This window comes from Primulina tabacum, chromosome 6 (assembly GCF_025594145.1).
Source record: "Primulina tabacum isolate GXHZ01 chromosome 6, ASM2559414v2, whole genome shotgun sequence".
Taxonomy (NCBI): domain Eukaryota; kingdom Viridiplantae; phylum Streptophyta; class Magnoliopsida; order Lamiales; family Gesneriaceae; genus Primulina; species Primulina tabacum.
In genome coordinates, this window is record NC_134555.1 from 15902317 (window position 1) to 15926320 (window position 24004).

General features: G+C 40.8%; 3 protein-coding genes across 3 annotated transcripts; all 3 read right to left on the reverse strand.

The window, feature by feature from the left end:
- Window positions 1–5023: 5023 nt before the first annotated feature.
- Window positions 5024–7956, reverse strand: LOC142550077 (uncharacterized). The gene is made up of 6 exons (XM_075659316.1): window positions 7834–7956; window positions 6870–7776; window positions 6628–6827; window positions 6142–6437; window positions 5299–5428; window positions 5024–5053 (listed from the first exon to the last, which is right to left on the reverse strand). The coding sequence occupies exons 1-6, from the start codon at window positions 7954–7956 to the stop codon at window positions 5024–5026; spliced, it is 1686 nt and encodes a 561-aa protein (XP_075515431.1).
- Window positions 7957–16016: 8060 nt separating this feature from the next.
- LOC142550080 (uncharacterized) lies at window positions 16017–16610 on the reverse strand. The gene is made up of 2 exons (XM_075659317.1): window positions 16494–16610; window positions 16017–16409 (listed from the first exon to the last, which is right to left on the reverse strand). Exons 1-2 carry the CDS (start codon window positions 16608–16610, stop codon window positions 16017–16019), a joined length of 510 nt encoding a protein of 169 aa, XP_075515432.1.
- A 3571-nt stretch (window positions 16611–20181) lies between these two features.
- On the reverse strand, window positions 20182–20718 carry LOC142550081 (uncharacterized). Its single transcript, XM_075659318.1, has one exon. The coding sequence runs from the start codon at window positions 20716–20718 to the stop codon at window positions 20182–20184; it is 537 nt and encodes a 178-aa protein (XP_075515433.1).
- Window positions 20719–24004: the final 3286 nt, after the last annotated feature.

A 24004-nucleotide genomic window follows, 5' to 3' on the forward strand; every position in this document is an offset into this window, starting at 1 on the left:
TAAAAAGCAATAATTTGAAAAGTAAAGCCCATACTAAACCTCTTAAAAATCTCTCAAAAGCATAAATAAATAGTCTTAAAATTTTTTATCTTAAATCAGTAATCATAAAACATAATGCGGAAAATAGTAGCGCTGCCCCAACCGTGGCCGCTAGGACTCAACCCTTGACCCCTCATGACTCTAGCCCAGCCCTGGATGCAACCGAGCCAAGCCATGCATCATACATCATGAAACCCGATCACCTTAAGACTCAAACATTCGAATTCGGTTCCAGCGTAATCGGTTCGTGCTTACAGCGTGTGTGTGTAGGGTGGGTTGGGGAATGTTTTCAGATTTTAAAAAGTGTGTGGCCGATCCTTTGATGCAAAAAGTGTAGGGTTTTGGGTGGAGATTTGTATATTATATAGTAAATAAGGTTATTAAGCCAAGTTTAGGCCTATTAAGCCAAGTTTAGGCCCATTAAGTGCTTATTTAAGATCTAAATAAAATATTATCATAGCTTTGATTACATAAATTTGTGAATTTATTAGCCGGGTTTGCCAAAAAGCTCGCATTTTGTTGAAAAGCCAACACCGATAAAATTTACGTCCCGACGTATAAAATCACCTCAAAAACCTCTTATTTTCAAAAATACTAAAAAGCATCAACCATTTTTTTAAATAATTAAAAATAATTATTTAATAAGAACATTTTATGTTTTTCAGCCCTCGGTCCCCGTTCCTCGATCGTCACTTGAATATTCCTTAAAAATACAATTTTATGCATGATGATAATGAAATCATAATTTACATGTAAACATCTATGTCACATAATCAAATAGCAATTAAAATCAGTTAATTACTCATTTTTTTCAAAATCCCTAGATTTGCATGCAGTTGGATTACGTTGTCTTAATTTTGGACCTTACAAGTTGAATATGAACATAAGCAAATATAGGAGAAAATATATGTAAGTGCTTGAGAGTTCAAGTATTTTTTTTTCCTTAAATGAGATTAATACCTACTATTTATAGTAGAAGATGGGGTAGGTACCTCGATTCTTGGGCCACCTACTAAGTATGGTAAGTCGGTTACCCATACTAGCTTCTGATGACTTCTAGGACACTCCAAGTCCAAGTAGTTCTGACAGATTAGATGGCCTGTATCAACCATACTCGAGTATGGTGCAATTCTCGAAGTGACCCGGGTAATATGATACCCGGGTATTCAATGGAGAGCCCGGGCTTATGATGATTGCCCTAGAAGAGGCGAAGTGCCCGGATACTTGAGGAAAATACTCAGCAGGCTGGCTTTGATCTGGACTTTCCAATCAATAAACCGGGTTAATGATGTCCCCGATCTTTATGGGGGTATCACCATCCATCCCTAAAATAGTCGGGCTAGAGCTTGACTCGCTGTCCTGATCAGGCATAGTTGTACTTTTGTTGAAACAAAATTCTGAGTGTGTTAATAGCATCGGGGGCTTCAAATGTGTCACACCCTTACTCTATACTTAGCATAATTACCATAATCAAAATAGGATTTGAATGATATATCTATATCATGAAGCAATTCAAAACAAGGGCATCAATTTGACGGTTTATAAAAATTTTGGCATGATGTCCCTATATTTTTTCAATACCAACAACTCAATCAGCAAAAAAAATACGTACATATAAACGTAGTCTTATAAACAATTATATTCTGTATCATTATACACATAGACATAAACATTGAAAAACTTCTTTCCAACCCTGAAATTTAATTCATTATAATACATATGCGGAAGCTATACAATAAGACGTCTCGGTTCTTGTCGAGGTGAGGCACGTCACAAGCATCCATTGGCGAACCGGCATCCTATGCATCTTCACTACCTGATCCTGTAATACATGAGCTACGTGAGTTTATAAAACTCAATAAGTTGGCACTTGTATGTATCAATATGTGTCGAAGGAACATACATATCAAGTCATGACAACAATGAATCTTTAAACCATGACATATCATAGCATATATTCATGTTCATTTTTGTACTTGAGCCTCATTAGTTGACCTGTACTACCGTGCTTGTTTTATTATATAGCTATTACTGTGTTGGACGTCAGGGAGCAACCTTTGGCAACCCTACGTCCCATGAACATATATTGGCCAATAGCTTTGGTGGACTTAAAACCACCCATGATGTCAACACACTCTATATCATGTAAAAATCAGTCATTTTTCTTTCATGTTCATGTTCATGTTCATAACATAGCACCCATCATCAATATTCATGAGTTTCTTACATATTTAATACATAACAATGGAATATGGTGCTATGTTTTCATCAATAAGATACTAACAATGTACATATAGCAATAATCAAAGTGAAGTATTTGAAATTCATAATATTACTCATGTATTACTTCAAGAACATGCCAACTTACAGTCCAAGCATAAGAACACTGGTTTGAGACGATGTTCTTTGTTCCTATGCTGTCAAACATATCAATAATTCAATTACTATGTCTATTCTAGGTGAAGTTTGCTCCTCTACATTTATAATAACCAAAAGAAATGAAAACTTACACCCATATGAAGTTCTTGTGATGGAGAACTAAGTTCTTACCTCAAAGTGATGAAAGGAATAAAGAAGAGAGCTTTTGGAGGAAAAGTTTCTTGGTTTACTTCGAGTTTTTGCTGATAAAGGAGGTGAAGAACTAAAGAAATGGCTTAGAAAGTCGAAACTTATCATCTTATATGCAAGGCGGCGCTCGGGCGGTCATTTTCTACCGCCCGAGCGCGGAATGTTCTGTCCGAAACCAAGAATCCAGAACCCGTGGCGCTCGAGCGGTCATTTCTTGCCGCTCGGGTGCCGCTCTGCGCACAACCACATCAAAGATCGCTTCCAAAACGCCTCTTTCTCTCATAATCTGAAAAAATGGTAAACATGAAAGTTTTAGCCCTATGTCTTGGCTTGAATCTCCAATTGATTTCATCTCATTTGGAGGTCTTGACTAAAAATTTATGCCCATTCTCCCAACATGTGTTAGCGAAGGAATGACGATACACACGACACACTTAGGGGCGCTTTTGTCTTGTCATCCACAATGATTTGGACAAAACCCAAAACATCAAAGTTGTAGCATTATATCTTAGCTTTCTAATGGTGGAGGCCTCACACAATTTGGATCAATATTCAAATCATTATGCTAAAACCCGTAAAAATTGCCATATTTTCATCTCATTTTCTATCAACTTCATTACACTATTTCTACCTACACATCTTAATATCACTATTTAGACATATATTCATTCTCAATACACCATAAACAATATAAAAATCATGTTCAATCTCAATATTGATACTTCAATTATCACGTGAAATCTAATGAGCTAATAACTACATAATAAACGACATAAACGCATTATTATCATTTGTACGAGTAACCGGGCATTACAATTCTCCCCTCATTCAAAGAATTTCTTCCTCGAAATTTGATATACCATATAGTTCATGATATCTTTGTTGAATCTCGTCTTCTCGCTCCCAAGTTGCTTCTTCAATTGCATGATTGCGACATAACAATTTTACCAAGGGTGTTTCCTTGCCTCGTAACACTTTTGATTTCCTATCGAGGATTTGGACCGGCCGTTCTTCATACGAGAGATTCGATGCAAGCTCCAATGGTTCGTAATGAAGAACGTGAGAAGGATTGACCAAATATTTTCGTAGCAAGGAAACATGAAAAACGTTATGAACATTTGATAAGTTCGGTAGGTAAAGCAACTCGATAGGTCCTGTCTCCTATTCTTTCCAAAACTTCAAATGGACCGATAAATCTTGGACTCAATTTTCCCTTCTTTCCAAAACGCAAAATGCCCTTCAATGGTGATATCTTTACAAATACATGGTCACAAACCTGAAATTCCAATCTACGACGTCGCACATCAGCATAGCTTTTTTGTCGGCTCTGGGCAGTATGCATTCTTTCTCTGATCTTGGTTACTAATTCAATTGTCTGTGGTACCAATTCAGGGCCTAATAATTTTCTTTCTCTACTTCATCCCAATGTACCGGAGAGCGATATTTTTTACCATATAATGTAGTATATGGTGCCATTCTAATACTTGACATGATAGCTATTGTTATATGTAAACTCAGCTAATGGTAGTTTACTATCCCAACTACCTGGAAAAGTCAATAGTACAGGCCCTCAACATATCTTCTAAGATCTGATTCACTCGTTCTGATTGTCCATCAGTTTGAGGGTGGAATGCTATACTAAATGTCAATCGAGTTCCCATAGCATGATCTAAACTCTTCCAAAATGCATACGTAAATTTGGGATCTCTATCAGATACAATGGACACTGGGATGCCATGAAGTCTCACTATCTCTTTGATGTATTCTTCAGCATATTGATTCATTGTGTATGTGGTCTTCATCGGAAGAAAGTGAGCTGATTTCGTAAGTCGATCCACAATAACCCATATAGCATTGAATCCTCTTTGTGTTCTTAGCAAACCAAGAATTAAATCCATCGTGATATGCTCCCATTTTCATTCAGGAATAGGCAATGGTTTCAGGAGTCCTGCTGGTCTTTGATGTTCAGTCTTGACCTGTTGACAAGTTAGACATTGTGAAAAAAATTGAGCAATGTCCTTTTTCATATCTGGCCACCAAAATAATGGTTTCAAATCTTTGTACATTTTGGTGCCTCCGGGATGTATTGAGTAGGGAGTAGCATGTGCATCAATAAGAATGTCGGTCCTGATTGTTCCTTGTTTCGGCACGCACAATCTACCTTGATATATCCATATTCTTTCCGCATTCAATTCAAAGTTCGAATGTCTTTGATCCACATCTCGCTGCCTCAGTTGTTGTAATTCAGTATCTGTATTTTGTTCGGCCTTGATTCTGTCTGCAAGCGTTGGTCGAACCATGAGAGTTGATATTTGGATTGCAGTGCCCTTTGGCATAACATCAATCTTCAAATTCTATAAATTCTATAAAATTTGTTCTTGTACTTGCATTGCAGCAATAGAACTGGACTTTCGAGTTAATGCATCTGCAACAACATTGGCTTTACCTGGATGATAGTTAATAACACAATCATAATCTTTCACTAATTCCAACCAACGTCGTTGACGCATATTCAATTCTTTTTGTGTGAATAAATATTTCAAACTCTTGTGGTCCGTATATATTTCACACCGTTCACCATACAGATAATGGCGCCATATTTTCAATGCAAATACCACTGCTGTCAGTTCTAAATCATGTGGGATAATTCTTTTCATATTCCTTCAATTGTCTTGAGGCATAAGCAATCACCTTCCCGTGCTGCATTAAAATTGCTCCTAAACCTTGTTTCGAAGCATCACTGTATACCACAAAATCTCCTGGTCCTTCTGGTATAGCAAGGACTGGTGCTGATGTCAATTTTGCCTTTAACTCTTGGAAACTGTGATAACATGCTTCGTTCCATACAAATTTCACATTCTTTCGTGTTAAAGCAGTCAAAGACGATGCTATCTTAGAAAATCACGCTATAAACCGCCGGTAATAACCAGCTAACCCAAGAAAACTACGTACCTCGGTAATAGTGGTAGGTCGTAGCCAGTTATTAACAGCTTCAATCTTGCTTGGATCCACTGATATGCCTTCTTTAGAGATAATATGGCCTAATAATGCTACTTGTTCAATCCAAAATTCACGTTTCTTCTATTTGGCATATAAATGTTTATCCTTCAAAATCTGCAAAACTAATTTCAGATGTTCTCGATGCTCCTCTACAGTTCGTGAGTAGATGAGAATATCATCTATAAACACAATCACAAACTTGTCTAGAAATGGCTTGAAAATTCTGTTCATTAAATCCATAAAATTTGCTGGTGCATTTGTTAGTCCTGATGGCATTACAAGAAATTCATAATGCCCGTACCTGGTTTGGAAGGCAGTCTTTGAAATATTATCTGATTTCACTTTTAGTTGATGATAGCCTGATCGTAAATCAATCTTCGAAAAGATGGCAGCTCCTTGTAATTGATCAAACAAATCATCAATTCTGGGGAGTGATATTTGTTTTTGATTGTCACTTTATTCAACTCCCGATAATCAATACATAGACGAAGGGTACCGTCTTTCTTCTTCACAAATAAAACAGGTGCACCCCACGGTGAAAAACTCGGTCTAATAATCCCTTTATCAAGTAACTCTTGTAACTGTTCTTTCAATTCTTTCATTTCTGTAGTGGCTAATCGATAAGGGGCTTTTGAGATTGGATGAGTTCTCGTCACAACATCAACTACAAATTCGGTCTCTCGATCTGGGGGTAAGCCTGTAACATCATCGGGAAACACCTCTGGAAATTCACAAACAACATCTGTATCATTTAATTCACGAACAGGTGGATCAATAGTTAACACAGATGCTAAATATCCTTGACACCCCTTCTGTAGTAATTTACAAGCCTTCATACAAGAGATTATCCAAAGAGATAAGGATATACCTGCACTTGCTATTGTGAATGGTTCAGCTCCTACTGGTGCAAACCTGATCATTTTTATGCCACAATCAATAGTAACTCTGTACTTCGAGAGCCAATCCATTCCCAATATCACATCAAAATCGGTCATTTTCAAAACTATCAATTCAGCATACATCTGATGGCCTTGGACATATATTGGACACCCCTTCCCAATTCACATCTTTGTTGAAAGAACACCCTCGCACAATCTGATCTGTCTGTAATTCTTGCCGGGAAGGTAAGGGTATGGCGAGTTGTGTCTCTGTTGTACTTGCTGTAATGCCCAGTCTCCTTACAAACGATTCTAAAATAAAGGAATGTGTGGCTCCTGAATCTAGTAAAACAATAGCAGTAATACCAGAAATCAAGAACATACCGGTAATCATCGATGTATCCGCATCCACTTCCTCTTTGGTCATCGAGAAAAGGCGCCCCTGTACTTTCTCAGAACTCCCTGGACAATTCCTGGCAAGATGACCTGGCTTTTTGCCACGATAACAAACATTGGAACCTTGCATACATTCCCCGCCATGAAGTTTGCCACATTTAGGACAAGGTGGTCTGTCTTGTTCTTTACGTGGAGGGGGATCCTTGCTACGAGATTCCTCTGGTTGAGTACCTTTGCTATCGGCCTTTTTGCCTTGTCCTGTTCCTTGGCTCTTTTGAAAGTACTGCTGCCTTCGCTGTTGTCTGTCTCTGTCAAGGTCTTGTTCATCCTGTTCAGCCATAAGTGCTCTTTCCACTATCTCCCCATAGGCAACAACTTTCGACATCCGTACATCTCGTTTAATTTCAGAGCGAAGTCCCCGCATGAAGTGTTCGCCCTTACTTGTGTCATCATGTGCAATATATGGTACATATTGGACTCCAGCCTCGAATTGTTGTATGTATTCCGCCATTGACATGGTTCCTTGCTTCAGATTAAGGAAATCACTGGCTTTCTTGGCTCCTACATCTTTACTGAAATACTTGTTGTAAAACATGGTTTTGGAAGTTTCCCAAGTCAATGGTATCGTAGGTAATGCCACCCTTACACTCTCCCACCATATTCTTGCATACTTTGTTAATAAAAATATGGCACACTTTACTTTGTCTGCATCTTCCATATGAAGGTAGGAGAAGATGGACTCCAATGATTTAATCCATTCTTCTGCTACTGCTGGATCGGTGCTTCCCATGAATTCCGGAGGATTCAGACGTCGAAAATGATCATACACATCTGTCTGAACAGGTCCTTGTCTGGGTAGAATGGCTTGTGCCTGCGTCTGTGCCTGTGCCTGTGCCTACTCATGTGTAGTTCGTTTCATCTCAAGTAATTGTTGTATCTGCTCCCCATGAACCTTCGCTTGTTGTTGTTGAAGTTGAGCATAATCATCTATCTGTCGTGGCGTACTGCCTTCATCGGTCGCTGGGGCCTTGCCCTTAGATGACTCTCCTTCATGTACCTTACGTTTTGGTGGCATCGTCGCTTATCTTAGCCTACATGTAGGATACATAGACACATAGCTTAGCATAAACTATGGAATACAAAGATACTTATTTGCCGAGTTCCCCATGTATGGATGAAGTGCAGTGTCTTCCCTGTCGAAGAATCGTGGGCACTGATACCAACTAAAATGTCACACCCTTACTCTATACTTTGCATAATTACTATAATCAAAATAGGATTTGAATGATATATCTATATTATGAAGCAATTCAAAACAGGGGCAACAATTTGACGGTTTATAAAAATTTTGGCATGATGTCACTATATTTTGTCGATACCAACAACTCAATCAGCAATAACAATACATACATATAAACGTAGTCTTATAAACAAACATATTCTGTATCATTATACACATAGACATAAACATTGCAAAACTTCTTTCCAACCCTGAAATTTAATTCATTATAATACATATGCGGCAGCTATACAATAAGACGTCTCGGTTCTTGTCGAGGTGAGGCACATCACAAGCATCCATTGGCGAACCGGCATCCTATGCATCTTCACTACCTGATCCTGTAATACATGAGCTACGTGAGTTTATAAAACTCAATAAGTTGTCACTTGTACGTATCAATATGCGTCGAAGGAACATACATATCAAGTCGTGACAACAATGAATCTTTAAACCATGTCATATCATAGCATATATTCATGTTCATTTTTGTACTTGAGCCTCATTAGTTGACCTGTACTACCGTGCTTGCTTTATTATATAGCTACTACTGTGTTGGACGTCAGGGAGCAACCTTTGGCAACCCCACGCCCCATGAACATATATTGGCCAATAGCTTTGGTGGACTATAAAACCACCCATGTGAAAAGGGATCGGTTACGGTGACCGGAAGCACAACAGAAGTTTAAAAATCGAAATTTTGCTTGGAATTTTCGGCCACCCCACATTTTGTGTAGCAAATACAAAAACAAACACATGTCATACATAGGGTGTTTGAGAGATATACCTATCAATCTTTAAAAGATTGATTGTGGCTCCAACTTTGTTGTTAAACAACAAAGCTCTTGAATGACAAGAAGATCTACAAGCTTCCTCCTTGAGCATGCCTTGCTCAAAATTAGGCCCACCACTTGCTAAGAAGATCCCCTCTTGTTTTGCACTAGAAAAACAAAAGGATTTTCAAAGAGAAATGACTTGTTTCTCCAACTATTGAAGAACACAAGAGGAGAGAAAAATTAAAGAAAAGTTCCTCTTAATTTTTCGGCCAACACTCATGAATGAGAGGGGGAAGACTTGTCTTGGGTGTGGAAAAAGGTGTTGCAAAAAGTTGCATGCCATACCAATTTTTTTAATAAAAAATATTCCCCAACCTTTCACCTCCCAAGCATGCAATGTCATGTGGGCTTGTAACAATTACAAAGGGCCCATGAACTTTTAATTTAAATTGTCTCAAACACATTTGAGCCCAATTAATCCTTACTTGATTTTACTCAAGCCCACTAGTTTAATAATTATTTCCAATTGGGCTCTACAAGGCCCAATGTTATTTAATTAATTCAACACTTGAATTAATTTAATTATTTGGACTCTACTAGGTCCACTAGTGTTTAATTAATTCAACACTTGAATTAATTTAATTTAGTCCATTATAATGTTTATGAAAATCACAATTTTCAAATACATTATTCACTTGGCCAACTTTTAATTTAGGAACATATTCATAAATTAAAAATTACATTTCCCTCATAGAAGTCATACTTCTATTTTTCTTCAAGCTTATAAACTCCTTTATAAGCCGTTCAACACATTGAACTATTTTATTTCTCAACGGGATCTAGAAAGCTAGTACTTGTGTGGCCCTCAATGGTTCATTAATACAACTAGCCGTGGGTTCACATCTCCATGTGATTCGGACTAAACATGTCCTTATATGAGCATACCCCAATTGCTCCATTCTTACTTATCAACTCCTTGATAACAAGAACGTCAGAACTCAAGTCTGATAGTACCCAACCAATCATGTTAAACGCCTAGCAGCATCGCTTACATGATTCCCTAGGTATCAAATGATAGTGCCTGCAAGAACCATTCAATTATGGTTAGCGTACAGTACGGTCCCTTCAACTCATATATCCCGACCGATTCGACAACCATTGGTTTATCGAGAGTTGTCAATGAATCGATACTATGTGTCATGTCGTAGTTGCATCGATGGTGTAATCTATGAAACCCCTTTCATAATTAACCACCATACTCTGATCAAAGATTTGAACCTACATACACATGAGAACACATAGGATATCCATACCCGAAGGTAAGCAGTGAATCCCCGACTACAATGCATCGACTCTTATATGTTTCGACAGAACACCCAACCTTGCCACCTGATGACCCAATGAGAGTCGGTAAACAAGTCAAAGTGTAATTCTAGCACATAGAGTCTCATTGTTGTCCCGGGTCATAAGGACTAATGATGTACAACCATAAACTAGGACTTTTCCACTCGATAAGTGAGAACCACTTGGAAAGTCCTTTTATGGAGGGTTGTTCAGTGCACTCTACAAGGAGCACCTATCTGCATGTTCGGACATCACAATGTCCCCTACCAATGAAACATGGTACTCACATCGCAGATACTAGTCTCGAACTCGAGCGGCCTATATCCTTCTTAGTGGCGGCTGAATCGACTAGGAACTGTTTAGAATATACAGTATTACAAATATGAGTTTCATGATACTCATCATATGAGCATCTCATATTCTTTCTACTATTTGTATATTCAAGGGCTTTATCTATGCAACTAGCATGGGTATACAGATAAAGAAGTGCCAAAACGATAAATTCAAATATTATTAAAATAAAGACTGTTTATACATAGAGTTTAATCATGAACCCTCGGCCAACACTTGGCTCGACGGGCACCTACTCTAACACCATGATGTCAACAAGCTCTATATCATGTAAAAATCAGTCATTTTCCTTTCATGTTCATGTTCATGTTCATGTTCATAACATAGCACCCATCATCAATATTCATGAGTTTCTTACATATTTAATACATAACAATGGAATATGGTGCTATGTTTTCATCAATAAGATACTAACAATGTACATATAGCAATAATAAATGGGAAGTATTTGAAATTCATAATATTACTCATGTATTACTTCAAGAACATGCCAACTTACAGTCCAAGCAGAAGAACACTGGTTTGAGACGATGTTCGTTGTTCCTATCCTGTCAAACATATCAATAATTCAATTACTATGTCTATTCTAGGTGAAGTTTGCTCCTATACACCAAAAGAGATGAAAACTTACACCCTTATGAAGTTCTTGTGATGGAGAACTAAGTTCTTACCTCAAAGTGATGAAAGGAATAAAAAAAAGAGCTTTTGGAGGAAGAGTTTCTTGGTTTACTTCGAGTTTTTGCTGATAAAGGAGGTGAAGAACTAAAGAAATGGCTTAGAAAGTCGAAACTTATAATCTTATATGCAAGGCGGTGCTCGGGCAGTCATTTTCTACCGCCCGAGCGCGGAATGTTCTGTCCAAAACCAAGAATCCAAAACCCGTGGCGCTCGGGCGGTCATTTCTTACCGCTCGGGCACATCAAAGATCGCTTCCAAAACACCATTTCCTCTCATAATCTTAAAAGGTGGTAAACATGAAAGTTGTAGCCCTATGTCTTGGCTTGAATCGCCAATTGGTTTCATGTCATTTGTAGGTCTGAGTAAAAAGTTATGCTCATTCTCCCAACATGTGTCAGTGAAGGAATGACGATACACACGACACATTTCGGGGCGCTTTTGGCTTGTCATCCACAATGATTTGGACAAAATTCAAAGCATGAAAGTTGTAGCATTATATCTTAGCTTTCTAATGGTGGAGGCCTCACACAATTTGGATCAATATTCAAATCATTATGCTAAAACACATAAAAACTGCCATATTTTCATCTCATTTTTTACCAACTTCATTACACTATTTCTACCTACACATCTTACTATCACTATTTAGACATATATTCATTCTCAATACACCATGAACAATATAAAAATCATGTTCAATCTCAATATTGATACCTCAATCGTCACGTGAAATCTAATGAGCTAATAACTATATAATAAACGACGTAAATGCATTATTATCATTTGTACGAGTAACCGGGCATTACAAAATGTCTTAGAGATGAGATGAAATACCAGGATCTGATACCAACCAGGTTTAAGATATTATGCCGGGGTCTCATATCTCTCGGGTTTTGAATAAGATGCCTAGGCCTCAAATCTCCCGGGCTTTTGAATAAGATACCGGGGCCTCAAATCTCCCGGGTTTTTGAATAAGATACCGGGGCCTCAAATCTCCCAGGCTTTTGAATATTGTGTCGTTTAGTATCCTCGAGTAGTCCAAGGGGTGTCATTATGACACATGCTTTAGCATTTATACCGTCAAAAATCATTTTATATTCCAAGGCAATAATGAGCCCGTCTCCTCGATATCCGTACACATCCTTTCATCTGCCTGCACAATTTTCTAGATCCATCCTGATCGTTCGATCTGATTTAGATCAATGGTGGAAATTGATTTCTTTCTCTTATATATAGTAACCCTCATATTTTTCAAAAATTACTTTCAAATTCAAACTCTCGGCGAAGCGCTTGCAAAATTTTTCCTCGAAGCTCCTCGGCGTAAAATACTCGACTCCGGCGATTCCTACCGTCTCTCCTCCCAAAAACTTGTAAGTTTTTCTCTTTCGAACTATATCTGACTCTACCTCTTCGACTTCACAAGCCAATGCGCGAGGCTCGCCTAGTGACGAGTCCACCGCGCTGCGCTCTGATTCCCCTCCGTCTCCACCTCGCCGCTATATTACTCAGCCTCCTAAAAAACCTTCAGCCCATTAAACCAAACCAATTTTTTCTAAACCTTCCACTTCTAGCCATTCCCGAGCTCTTGCCAAGAGCAAGGGCTAAGGCAAAGCTCGGGCTTCGAGCCCTCCTCCAACTAAGACCCCGGGCATTCCTTGGTTTTCCTCTTTGAGCAGCACTTTGCGCTCTGGGGCAGACGAGGAGCTCCGGGTTCTGGGGTCTATCCCTTCTAATCTTTCCATTCTGATTCCCAGTCCCTCTGATCGGGCATATCACCCTCCCTCCGGATACACCACCTTCTTCCAGGACCAGGTTAGAAATGGTCTCCGATTTCCCCTCCCTTCTTTTTATACTGAGGTCGCCAAATTTTTTGGTGTGCCTGTTAACCAACTTCATCCCAACTCTTTCAGGATTATGGCCTCGGCCTATGTCCTTTTTAAAATGAACAATCTTCTCATCACTCCACTCATCCTTCATTATTACTTCTCTTGACGGCTTGGGAATAATGCATTTTCCCTTACTGTCCGGCTAAACCCCCGATTCCTTGATGACATCCTTTCATCTAAAAAAGGATGTAAAGGAAGATTTTTTATATCCAACTCCCGGTTCCTCTTCCATGTCTAACCGGGTTTCTCCCTTCTCTTCCCCAACAACCTGCCCTTCCCCAATCCTACAAATTTGAGGAGCCTTTTCTTGTGAGTCAAACATTGGTGGAGGGGCGTAAGTACTCCTCTTCAGCCCTCATCTCGGACAAAAATTTAGTGGCCTATGAATTGAGTTCCCGGGCTGAGGACCCTTGGACCGGGTGATTGACGAGGTGGCGAGCTCAGGCTCTCAACCCGGTACTTCCTTTCTCTTCTCTGTCTTCTTACTATCTTATTTTGCTTATTTTTAGTTTTCATAAATCTGGCCCCTTTTTATGCAGATAACTCCGAGATGCAAGCCGCCTTTGCCGAGAAACGGGCAGCTGAGAAGGCTGCTCAAGAGAAGAAGATGGCAGCCCGCCGAGCAGCTGCTGAGGAAGAAAAGAGGTGGGCTGAAGAGGAGGCAGCTCTCAAAGCTGAGCTGCCCGCGCTAACACTTCCCGGGATCCAGAAGAGATCGGGCCTCGGGTGGTGACCGAGACTGTGGAGGAAGCCGAGGATCTCATTCCTCTTAGTTAGAGGAAAAGAAGAGCTGTCACCTCCCCCGAGCTGATCGTCCTCGAAGGCGGCCAGGGCACCTCCCGGTTCGTTCAATCAACTCTCCCTCGCCAACAACCCTCAAGTGAACCCGGCCAAGAGCTCCCTCAAATGGATCAGCCTACCCAGGCTAACATACTTTTTGAGGGGGCTTCTGCCACTGGTGTTAAGCACCTCAAGCAGATACTCAGTCCTGCTGAAGCGGTATTCTTGAAAAGTGCTCCTGCCAGCATTAGGTTCTTGGAGGGATCAAACAGGCTTCTGTCTGTAAGCTCTATGCTTTATCTCTTTCCCCCTTCTCTTTTTTTTTAACTCTTTTTTGTTCAGGCTGCCCAGATGATAGTCTCGGCCTTTGAAGAGGTGGCGGCAGTGGCCACAAAGAAAGGTCAGCAAGCCCGGGCTGCTCAAGAAATTCATGATCATCTTCAAGGAGAAATTGCCCAGGTTCAGAAGCTTTACGAGGAGAAGACCGCCGGTCTTCAAGCTTCCCTGGAAATGGCCAATCAACAATTGGCCTCTACTCAGATTGCCCGGAACGAATGCATGGCCCGGGAGGAAACCTCTCAAAGGCGAATTATGTTCCTGGAATCCTGGGTTCATTATCTTGAGGATGAGGCCAACACACAGCAACATCGGGCTGTTGTTGCTAAGGATAAGCTCAGACTCCTACAGCTGACCCAAGAGGAATGGAGGACTGTCTTCCTTCAATCTGCGGAATTCCAAGCGGCTGTTAAAGATAGAGCATATTACTACTTCAAAGTCGGCTTTGAGAAATGCCGGGAGCAGTTTGAGGAAAAGGGTTTGATTCCTGTGGGCAAGAAAGGCTTCCCGGATATTGATAAGGCCATTGACTCCCTTCCTAAGTACGATGCTGCTGAGATAGAGGCTGAGAGGCTCCCGGGAGGCCGGGGAATAATCCAATGCAGTAGAATTAGAATAGGATTGTAATTTCATATTTCTCTTGTAATTCCTGCCTTCGGGCTTTTTAATGAAATGATATTTCTTTCTACTCCTGTACCTTTTTTGTTTTTTTAATAACTCTGCCAACAATACTACTTGTATGCATATACGATCATAAAAAATTTCTAAGTGTTGAAATCTGTTCGGTTGACTTCAAATAAATACTCGGGATCCTGATCCCTGTAATGCATAAAAATCCCATTTTAGCAAATGACCGAGATGTGAAAACCGTAGAACTAGGTATTAAAACATTTGCATTATATAACCCAAGTGTAAAAAATGGGTAAAAGAGCATCTCTCAGGATTTGGATTGGTCGGGGTGTGGTGCCCCGAGCCAGGGTGTAGTGTCCTGGGCTTTTTAAGAACCAAGCTGCGGAGCCTTGGGCTGGGGAACATGTCCTGGGACTTGGGAATGGTCGAGGTGTGGTTCCCCGAGCTAGGGTTTAGTGCCCTGGGCTTTTTAAGAACCAAGGTGCGGAGCCTTAGGCCGGGGAACATGTCCCGGGACTTTGGAATGGTCGAGGTGTGGTTCCCCGAGCCAGGGTGTAGTTCCCTGGACTTTTTAAGAATCAGGGGAACATGTCCGGGGACTTGGGAATGGTCAAGGTGTGGTTCCCCGAGCCAGGGTGTAGTGCCCTGGGCTTTTTAAGAACCAAGGTGCGAAGCCTTGGGCCGGAGAAATGTCCTGGGACTTGGGAATTGTCGAGGTGTGGTTCCCCGAGCCAGGGTGTAGTGCCCTGGGCTTTTTAAGAACCAAGGTGCGGAGCCTTGTGCCGGGGAACATGTCCCGGGACTTGGGAATGGTCGAGGTGTGGTTCCCCGAGCTAGGGTGTAGTGGCCTGGGCTTTTTAAGAACCAAGGTGCGGAGCCTTGGGCCGGGGAACATGTCCCGGGACTTTGGAATGGTCGAGGTGTGGTTCCCCGATCAAGGGTGTAGTGCCCTGGGCTTTTCTTTAATAACCGAGGCCTAGTACCTCCCGAGATAAGATAAAAGAAACATTCATAACACTTTTTCTCTGAGAGAATATATCTATCATTTATTTCTTCCATTAAATAATTACATCTGTCAAGCATAGTACTTTTTCAAATTAAATACAGTCCAAGGCCTTTTAAGAAGACGGCCCTGAGCATCTTCTAGATAAAAAGATCCCGTACTGACCCTCCGGGTGATCTTATAGGGTCCCTCCCACCGGGCTTCCAACTTTCCAACATTCCTGGCAGGATTGAATTTCTTCATGACTAGATCCTCTACTTGGAAATCTCGGATCCGGACCCTCTTATTATATGAGTTCATAACCCGGTTTCGATACGCTTCCATTCGAATGAATGCTCGGTCTCTTTTTTCTTCTACCAAATCCAACTCCATAGCCCGGCTTTGATCATTGTCGTCCGGGTAAGATTCTACCCGGGAAGATGTTTTCCCAATCTCCACTGGAAGGACTGCTTCAGAACCATATACCTAGTTAAAAGGAGTTTCTTGGGTAGGTGCCTGGGGGGTGGTTCTATATGCCCAGAGAACACTGGGCAATTCTTTCACCCAAACCTTTCCTTTGCCTTGTAGCCTGGTTTTCAATGCTTGTATGATAATTCTATTCACAACTTTTGTTTGACCATTAGCTTGAGGATAGGCAACAGAGGTAAAGGACTGGGTGATCTTCATTTCCCGGCACCATTATGTAATTTCTTTGCCCTGAAAATGTCTTCCATTATCTGAGATCAGTCTTCTGGGCACTCCAAACCGGCATACTATGTTCTTCCATAAAAAATTTCAAAACTTCCTGCTCAGTGATCTTGGCCAAGGGCTCAGCTTCCACCCATTTAGAGAAATAATCTACAGCCACCAGCAAAAATTTTTTCTGAGCTCGGGCAATTGGGAAGTGGCCCACAATATCCATACCCCACTGATCAAAGGGGCAAAGATGCCCAAACAGGCTTCATAAGAGTGGCCGGGATATGTTGAAAATTTGAGTGGTGTTGGCACCCTTCACAAGCCTATACCACTCGGGTAGAATCTTGGCTAAGAGTTGGCCACCAGAACCCGGCAAGCATTCTCTTCCGGGCCAAAGATATTCCTCCGAGGTGCTCAGCACAACATCCTTCATGAATTTCTCGGAGGACATAATCCACTTCTCCCTCAGATAAGCATTTTAATAATGGTTCCTGGAATGATCTCCGGTACAAGATATTATTTAAGAGAACAAACCTGGGAGCTTGTCTCTTAATCTTTTGAGCTCGGGCTTTATCCTCGGGTAATTCATTGTTCACAATGAACTTTATCAGAGGTGTCATCCAGGAATTCTCTAATGTTGATAATGCTTCTTCTTCAATAGAAAGGACCAACCGGGAAACATGCAAGACTTCCTGGGTACTGACTTCTGATAGTGAAGCAGCCATTTTTGCCAGAGCATCAGCCTCTCCATTCTCCTCCCGGGATATTTGTTCAATACTCCAATCCACAAAGATTTCTGCTTGGGCTTGAATGAGCCATAGATATTTGATCATCATGTCATCCTTAGTTTCATAAATGCCCTTTATCTGTTGAGTGATTAATTGTGAATCAGATTATAGAATAATCCGGGAAGCTCCAACCTCCCGGGCAGCTCGGATACCGGCGAGGATAGCTTCATACTCGGCCTCATTATTGGTTACCCAGGAATCAATCCTTAATGCCAATTTAATCTTTTCTCCCGGGGGAGATATTATTACGACCCCTACTCCACAACCATCAAGGCTAGACGCCCGATCCACAAACACTATCCATACTTCTTCTTCCTTGGGTTGAACCATTTTAGATAAGAAATATGATAAGGCTTGCGCTTTGATGGCAACCCGAGGCTTGTATTCAATGTCATATTCTCCCAACTCTACTGTCCACTTGATCATCCGCCCGGATACTTCTGAATGAGTCATGATCCTACCAAAAAGACTGTTGGTAAGAACAATGATTTGATGTGACAGGAAGTAAGGTCATAGCTTCCGGGCGGTCATGATCAAGGCCAAAGCAATCTTCTCTATCTCACTGTAACGGAGCTCGGGGCCTCTTAGAGCATGGCTGATATAGTAGACCGGTTTTTGATCAGAGCTTTCTTCTTTTATTAGAACCGAGCTGACAGCATACTCCGTAGTAGACAGATAAACGAATAGCTTTTCCCCGGGCTCCGGCTTCACCAATACAGGGAGCTCTGCAACGTGAATTTTCAAGTCCTGGAAGGCCTCACATTTCTCATTCCACCCGAATTGTTGGGACTTCCTTAGAACCTGAAAGAAGGGATAATTCCTGTGTGCTGACCGGGTATAAATCAAGACAGGGAAGCAATCCTCCCGGTCAGCTTTTGTACTTCTTTGACAGATCGAGGAGTTGACATGCACAACACGGATTTGACTTTTTCCTGATTTACCTCAATCCCCCGCTCGGTGACTATGAAACCCAAAAACTTGCCACTCTTGACACCAAAAATGCATTTGGCAGCGTTGAGCTTTATCCCGTAATGCATTAGAGTGGCAAAGGTTTCTTCCAGATCAACAATGAAATTTGCGACCTCTTTATACTTGCCCAGGATGTCATTTGCATATACCTCCACATTCCGGCCCAGTTGCTTCTCAAAGACTCTGTTCATGAGACGTTGGTAAGTAGCCCCTGCATTCTTTAACCCGAAAGACATTACAACATAGCAAAATGTACCTCCTGAGGTGATGAAGCTGGCTTTATCTTGATCATTCTTGGCCAAGGGAATTTGATGATATCCCTGGTAAGTATCCATGAAATTCAACAGTTCATAGCCCGAGGTGGAATCCACCAGTTGGTCATTCCAAGGTAGGGGGTAATGGTATTTAGGGCAAGCTTTGTTGAGGTCGCGGAAATCTACGCACATTCTCCACTTCCCGATGGACTTAGGTACCAGCACCACATTCGAAAGCCATGTAGGAAATTGAATTTCTCGAATGAGGGCGGCCTTAGCAGATCTTTCACCTGTTCATCAATAACTTTGTCCTTTTCAGGACCAAAGTGTCTCTTCTTCTGCTTCACCGGGTGAGATCCCGGGAGGATATTCAGTTGGTGCTCCGATATCAGGGGCGAGATCCCTGTCAACTCCTGTTGGGACCAGGCAAACATGTGAATATTAGCTTTTAAACATTTGATCAAACTGACCCGGGTGGATTGATGAAGGTCTCGAGCCACCCGGATCTGCTGGCCTGGTCCAACTTCTACAACTTCCTGCTCCTCCTCGGCCACAAAATGTACTTCTTCCCTCTCCATTACTCTTCCTCCCACTTCATTAACCCTCGCTTTCTTTCTCTCCCTCTTGTTTTTGCTCTGATCAGCTCGGACTGCCTCCACATAGCACTTCCGAAAAGATGGCTGATCTCCCCGGGCTTCTCCTACCCGGGTTCCCATAGGAAATTTGATCTTTTGGTGGTAGGTGGATGCCACGGCTCTCAATTCATTCATAGCCGGCCTCCCCAGAATGATATTACATGAAGATGGGGAGTCCACTATAGTGAAAGAGGTCATCACTGTCTTTTGAGATCTTGGGAGCCTAGAGTCAGTGGCAAGACAATCTCTCCTTCTGGGTAAACCACATTGCCAGCAAAGCCAAAGAGTGCAGTTTCCACAGCTTCCAAATGATAATCCTGCAAATCCATTTGCACAAAGGCATCTTTAAAAATTACATTTACAGAGCTGCCCGAGTCAATAAAGACCCTCAAAATGTCATAATTTGCTACCCGAGCTTGGATAACCAGGGCATCATTGTGGGGTAGATTCACCTCTTTTAAATCTTCCGGGCCGAAACTGATCACCGCCTCATTTCCCCTCATACCTTCCACCTCCATGCATTCCTTCCTACTCCTGGATTTCCTCGCCTGGTTAGAGTCACCATCAGTGGATCCTCCAGAAATCATTTTGATTAACCCCATGGCAGGGGGCGAATTCTTCTTTCTCTCGGGCTCGGGCTCCCTCCTTCTCCCGGGCTCATTCCTTACATTGCCCCTTACATCTCCTCCCCGGGCACTAAATCCTGGCTGCCGAGATGTCCAAGGTAGAAATCTCGGTCTCTTGTTGGCTTGACTGGGTCCCGTGGAGGGAGGCAGGGCATAGTCTCCCTTCAATGTTTTGCAGTCTTCGGTGTTGTGATAACACACTTTGTGGAGAGTGAAAATCCTCTCTTCTCAGGCCGGGATATTTGATAATCCGGGGCCAGATCTATTCTGCATTCCTGCACCTCCCTCTCTCAGGCAATCTTCAGAGGCACGTGGTGAGAAATGTGCCCTGGATTACCCCTCCTCTGTCCCTTCTCCTCGGGCTTAGACACCCGGTCCCCTTTCTCTATCCTCACAGCCTCCCTCTTTTGTTTCTGGGCCTCCTCAATATTAATGTATTTCTCTGCCCGGGGCAATAAGTCCTCGAAGTTTCCGGGTACTTTCTTGGTCAGTGACTTGAAAAATTCACCCTCCCATAAGCCTTGGGTTAATGCAGCCGTTTTTGTTTCAGTGGCACAAGTCGGAACATCCAGAGCCACTCTATTGAATCTTCTGATGTAAGCCCTTAAACTCTCCTCCGGGCTCTGTTTAACCTCAAAAAGACTAAAAGAAGTCTTCTTGTATTTTTTGCTACTGCTGAAGTGGTGTGAGAACACCTTCTGGAAGTCTTTGAAGGAGTGAATACTTTGAGGAGCTAATCCCTCAAACCACCTCTGAGCAGAATCTACCAAGGTTGTCAGGAACACATTGCACTTGATTCGATCAGCGTAACAGTGTAACATTGCCATATTCTCAAACCATTGAGTGAAGATAATGGCTTTTAAAGCACCTGCAAACAAGAAAGGAACTCGTAAATGGGCGCCGGAGGAGTGTCCGGTGTAGCTACTCCGATGCTTAAGTCAGCGGTTGAATATGAACATAAGCAAATATAGGAGAAAATATATGTAAGTGCTTGAGAGTTCAAGGATTATTTTTCCTTAAATGAGATTAATACCTGCTATTTATAGTAGAAGATGGGTTAGGTACCTCGATTCTCGTGCCACCTACTAAGTATGGTAAGTCGGTTGCCCATACTAGCTTCTGATGACTTCTAGGACACTCCAAGTCCAAGTAGTTCTGAAAGATTAGACGGCATGTATCAATCATTCTCGAGTGTGGTGCAATTCTCGAGGTGACCCGGGTAATATGATACCCTAGTATTCAGTGGAGAGCCCGGGCTTATGATGATTGCCCTAGAAGAGGCGAAGTGCCAGGATACTTGAGGAAAATACTCAGCAGGCTGGCTCTGATCTGGGCTTTCCAATCAATAAACTGGGTTAATGATGACCCAGGATCTTTATGGGGGTATCATATATTATTGATAAAATTATATTTATTATTTAACATGTTTTGTATAAAATTTATTTTCTAGATTATCATATCAAAATCTTTGGTTTATTGGATGTAATAAATATTTAGTATTGGGAAACATGCAATGCTTGAATGAGAAATATTTGATATTAAGATGTTAGCTTAATCAATTTATATTTAATGAATATTGTATATTAATAATATAATATGAATAATGTGTAAATTATATAATGATTTTTCGCCACAAATTATGTTGGATATTTTTAATTTGTGACGACACAAATGCTTTAAAGTCCTCTAACAATGAGAGCTTTTATAATCGGAGAAGTTCAGTTGTCAAGTTTGTGAAATAATGCGTTGATGTGCAAGTTTGGAAAAATTGAAGCATGATTTGTGATGAACAATCTTATAATATGAGAAGTTCAGTTGTCAAGCCTGTGAAATAATCAGTTGATGTGCAATGATTTATGATGAACAATAGTGGAAGTTGTTCACATCGTTCATTGGAAAGAGTTGAAAAAAACATAAAAGAATAATCTCTTGACAAAAAATAAACAAAAAACTACAGCAATTTGTGTAAAATTTTCTCAATCATTTGTTTGTGTATTTCAATTAAAATTTTCTGAATCATTTGTTTGAGTATTTCAATTTTCAGTAATATGATTTTTCAAATTTTCAACATGTTCTTCCATTTTTCTTCTAAAAACATAACAATATAATTAAAATAGTTGATATTCTCTATAATTTCATTATATTTTTTCCGTTTATATTTTTTTACTGTTCAGTCATATCGAGATAAATATAACGAACAGTCGAATCGGAATACATCTCTTGATAAAAAAAAGTTAGATCATTTTACATTTGGCACAATCTCTCCTGCCCAACATATCCGCAATTTTTCGTGGTAAATAAGTTGGCACGCCCTATAGAACAATAATGCTTTTAAAGCGTACTGAGAAATACGAAGGAATTTCTCTATCACAGAAGAAAGCTTATTGTTCATAAGAAGAAGAAACTGATTCTGATACAATATCAATGAAAAAACTGGTACACAAGTTTGAAAAAGAGAATATTAAGAGAGGAATTGTATTTTCTTTTGGGGAGAGAGTTTCAACAAACAGTTATTTTGTCCAAAGAGAAAAATATATGTGGTGATCTCAAAGAAATGATCAAACTCTTTAAAGTTGTCATGATAGACTTTATATCACAAATAATGGAATTGAGAAAATCTTCAAAAGAGAATAATATGTCACCAAAAGTTGGTAAACCTAAAGAGATTGAAACTAAGTTATGTGAAGACTAAGGCCATGGTCAGGAAGTTCTCAAGCAGGTGAAAACCGCTGTTTCGAGGAATCATCGATTCTGGGGTCTATTAAGGAAGGAAAATATACTCGTCCGCACAGGAGGGAAGATGAATTATGGCCGAAACACTAAAAGTACAACATTCGCATTACCGAGAAGATGTTCTCCGATTGGTTCAAGTTACCAGTTACTGGCGTCACAGACTTCGCCACTCTTCCAAATGGCAATGCTGAGCTTTGGAGGACTAATTTCTCTCTTTCTGACTCTCTTATTTCTTCTCCAACTTTCCAGAAGATGTGGAACTTAAAATTTAATTCAGATTTTTGGCTGATATTGTGGCGAAAGGGATTCTCGCCAAGGCCGGTGCGTATGATAAAATCACCTGAGAAAAATTTCTTATCATGGCCACTATCGCTTCAAATCTTAACGTCAACTAGTCTAACGTATTGTTCAAGACAGTGGTTTCCATGGTAAAGAAAGAAAATATATCTCAAGGCTTTGCGGTTCAAATCTATCATCTACTGTTGCAGGAAGGAGTCCAACCGGTGAACCTGATTGAGGTTGGAAAAACTAAGTTGTTCAACTGAACAATGGTTGAAAACTTCAAAAAGAAAATTCAATCGATGAGGAAATTTTCTCTGTCAAAACAGAGACTGGGATTGAATTTCCTAAGAAAAAGAAGACGTTTGTGCCTCCCAAGGTAACCAAGCAAAAGCTGGTTCTGAAATCCAGCTCTGATGAAGAATCTCGAGATGACGTGCCGGTCTCCTAGGTCTTTAAGAAGAAACGGTCGGAAATGCCCGAAGCTGAGAAAATCAAGATGATCAAGCATCTCTCTGCACTCTTGATTCCTCCTCCAATTCCTGTAGTTAAAGGAGTCTCAAGGGGATTCAAATCGCTGAACTGGAAATAACATCCTCCTTCTCCAATGTTCCTCTCCTTCATCCTACAGAATAGGGGAAGAAAGTTTTGGTCGAAAACCCCTCCAAACCAAAAAACATGGACACTGCCATTGTGGTCACAAGCGAAAGTGTCAATGAGATTTTCCAAAATAAAATGGTGATGTTTGATAAGTGGGTTGAATTTCAAACGTCCATAACATTCGACTCTCTTGTTCAAACCGGCAAAATCACAGCGGTTGCAAAACTTGAGCTTTCAATATTGGAGAGGACAGAAGCCTTTGATATTCCAATCGCTTTGCTCTCAAGAGACTACCTGAAATTACAGCTGAAGGAAAGTGTTCTCTGAGCACTAATTCAACTGAAGATGAAAAAATTTGTTCCTATTTGTCCAGCCGCAAAGGATGCCTAGTTTGTCATAGCTCAACTTGAACTGGACGCCCTACAACTCTCAGCGATTATCACTCTTAAGCGGCAAGAACTTCAATTTCCTGCAAGTGGTGATAAGGGCAAGTTTGACGGT

Excerpts from the sequence above, each read along its gene's own strand:
- LOC142550077 (XM_075659316.1), bottom strand. The coding sequence starts at position 7,956 with ATGCCACCAAAACGTAAGGTACATGAAGGAGAGTCATCTAAGGGCAAG. Across the intron at positions 5,429-6,141 it reads ATTAGACCGAGTTTTTCACC|TTTCCAAGAGTTAAAGGCAA; the intron begins GTGGGGTGCACC and ends ATGTTATCACAG. Across the intron at positions 5,054-5,298 it reads TTTTAATGCAGCACGGGAAG|GTAAAGCCAATGTTGTTGCA; the intron begins GTGATTGCTTAT and ends ACTATCATCCAG.
- LOC142550080 (XM_075659317.1), bottom strand. The coding sequence starts at position 16,610 with ATGAAGATCACCCAGTCCTTTACCTCTGTTGCCTATCCTCAAGCTAAT. Across the intron at positions 16,410-16,493 it reads GGCTACAAGGCAAAGGAAAG|GTATATGGTTCTGAAGCAGT; the intron begins GTTTGGGTGAAA and ends CCTTTTAACTAG.
- LOC142550081 (XM_075659318.1), bottom strand. The coding sequence starts at position 20,718 with ATGGCAATGTTACACTGTTACGCTGATCGAATCAAGTGCAATGTGTTC.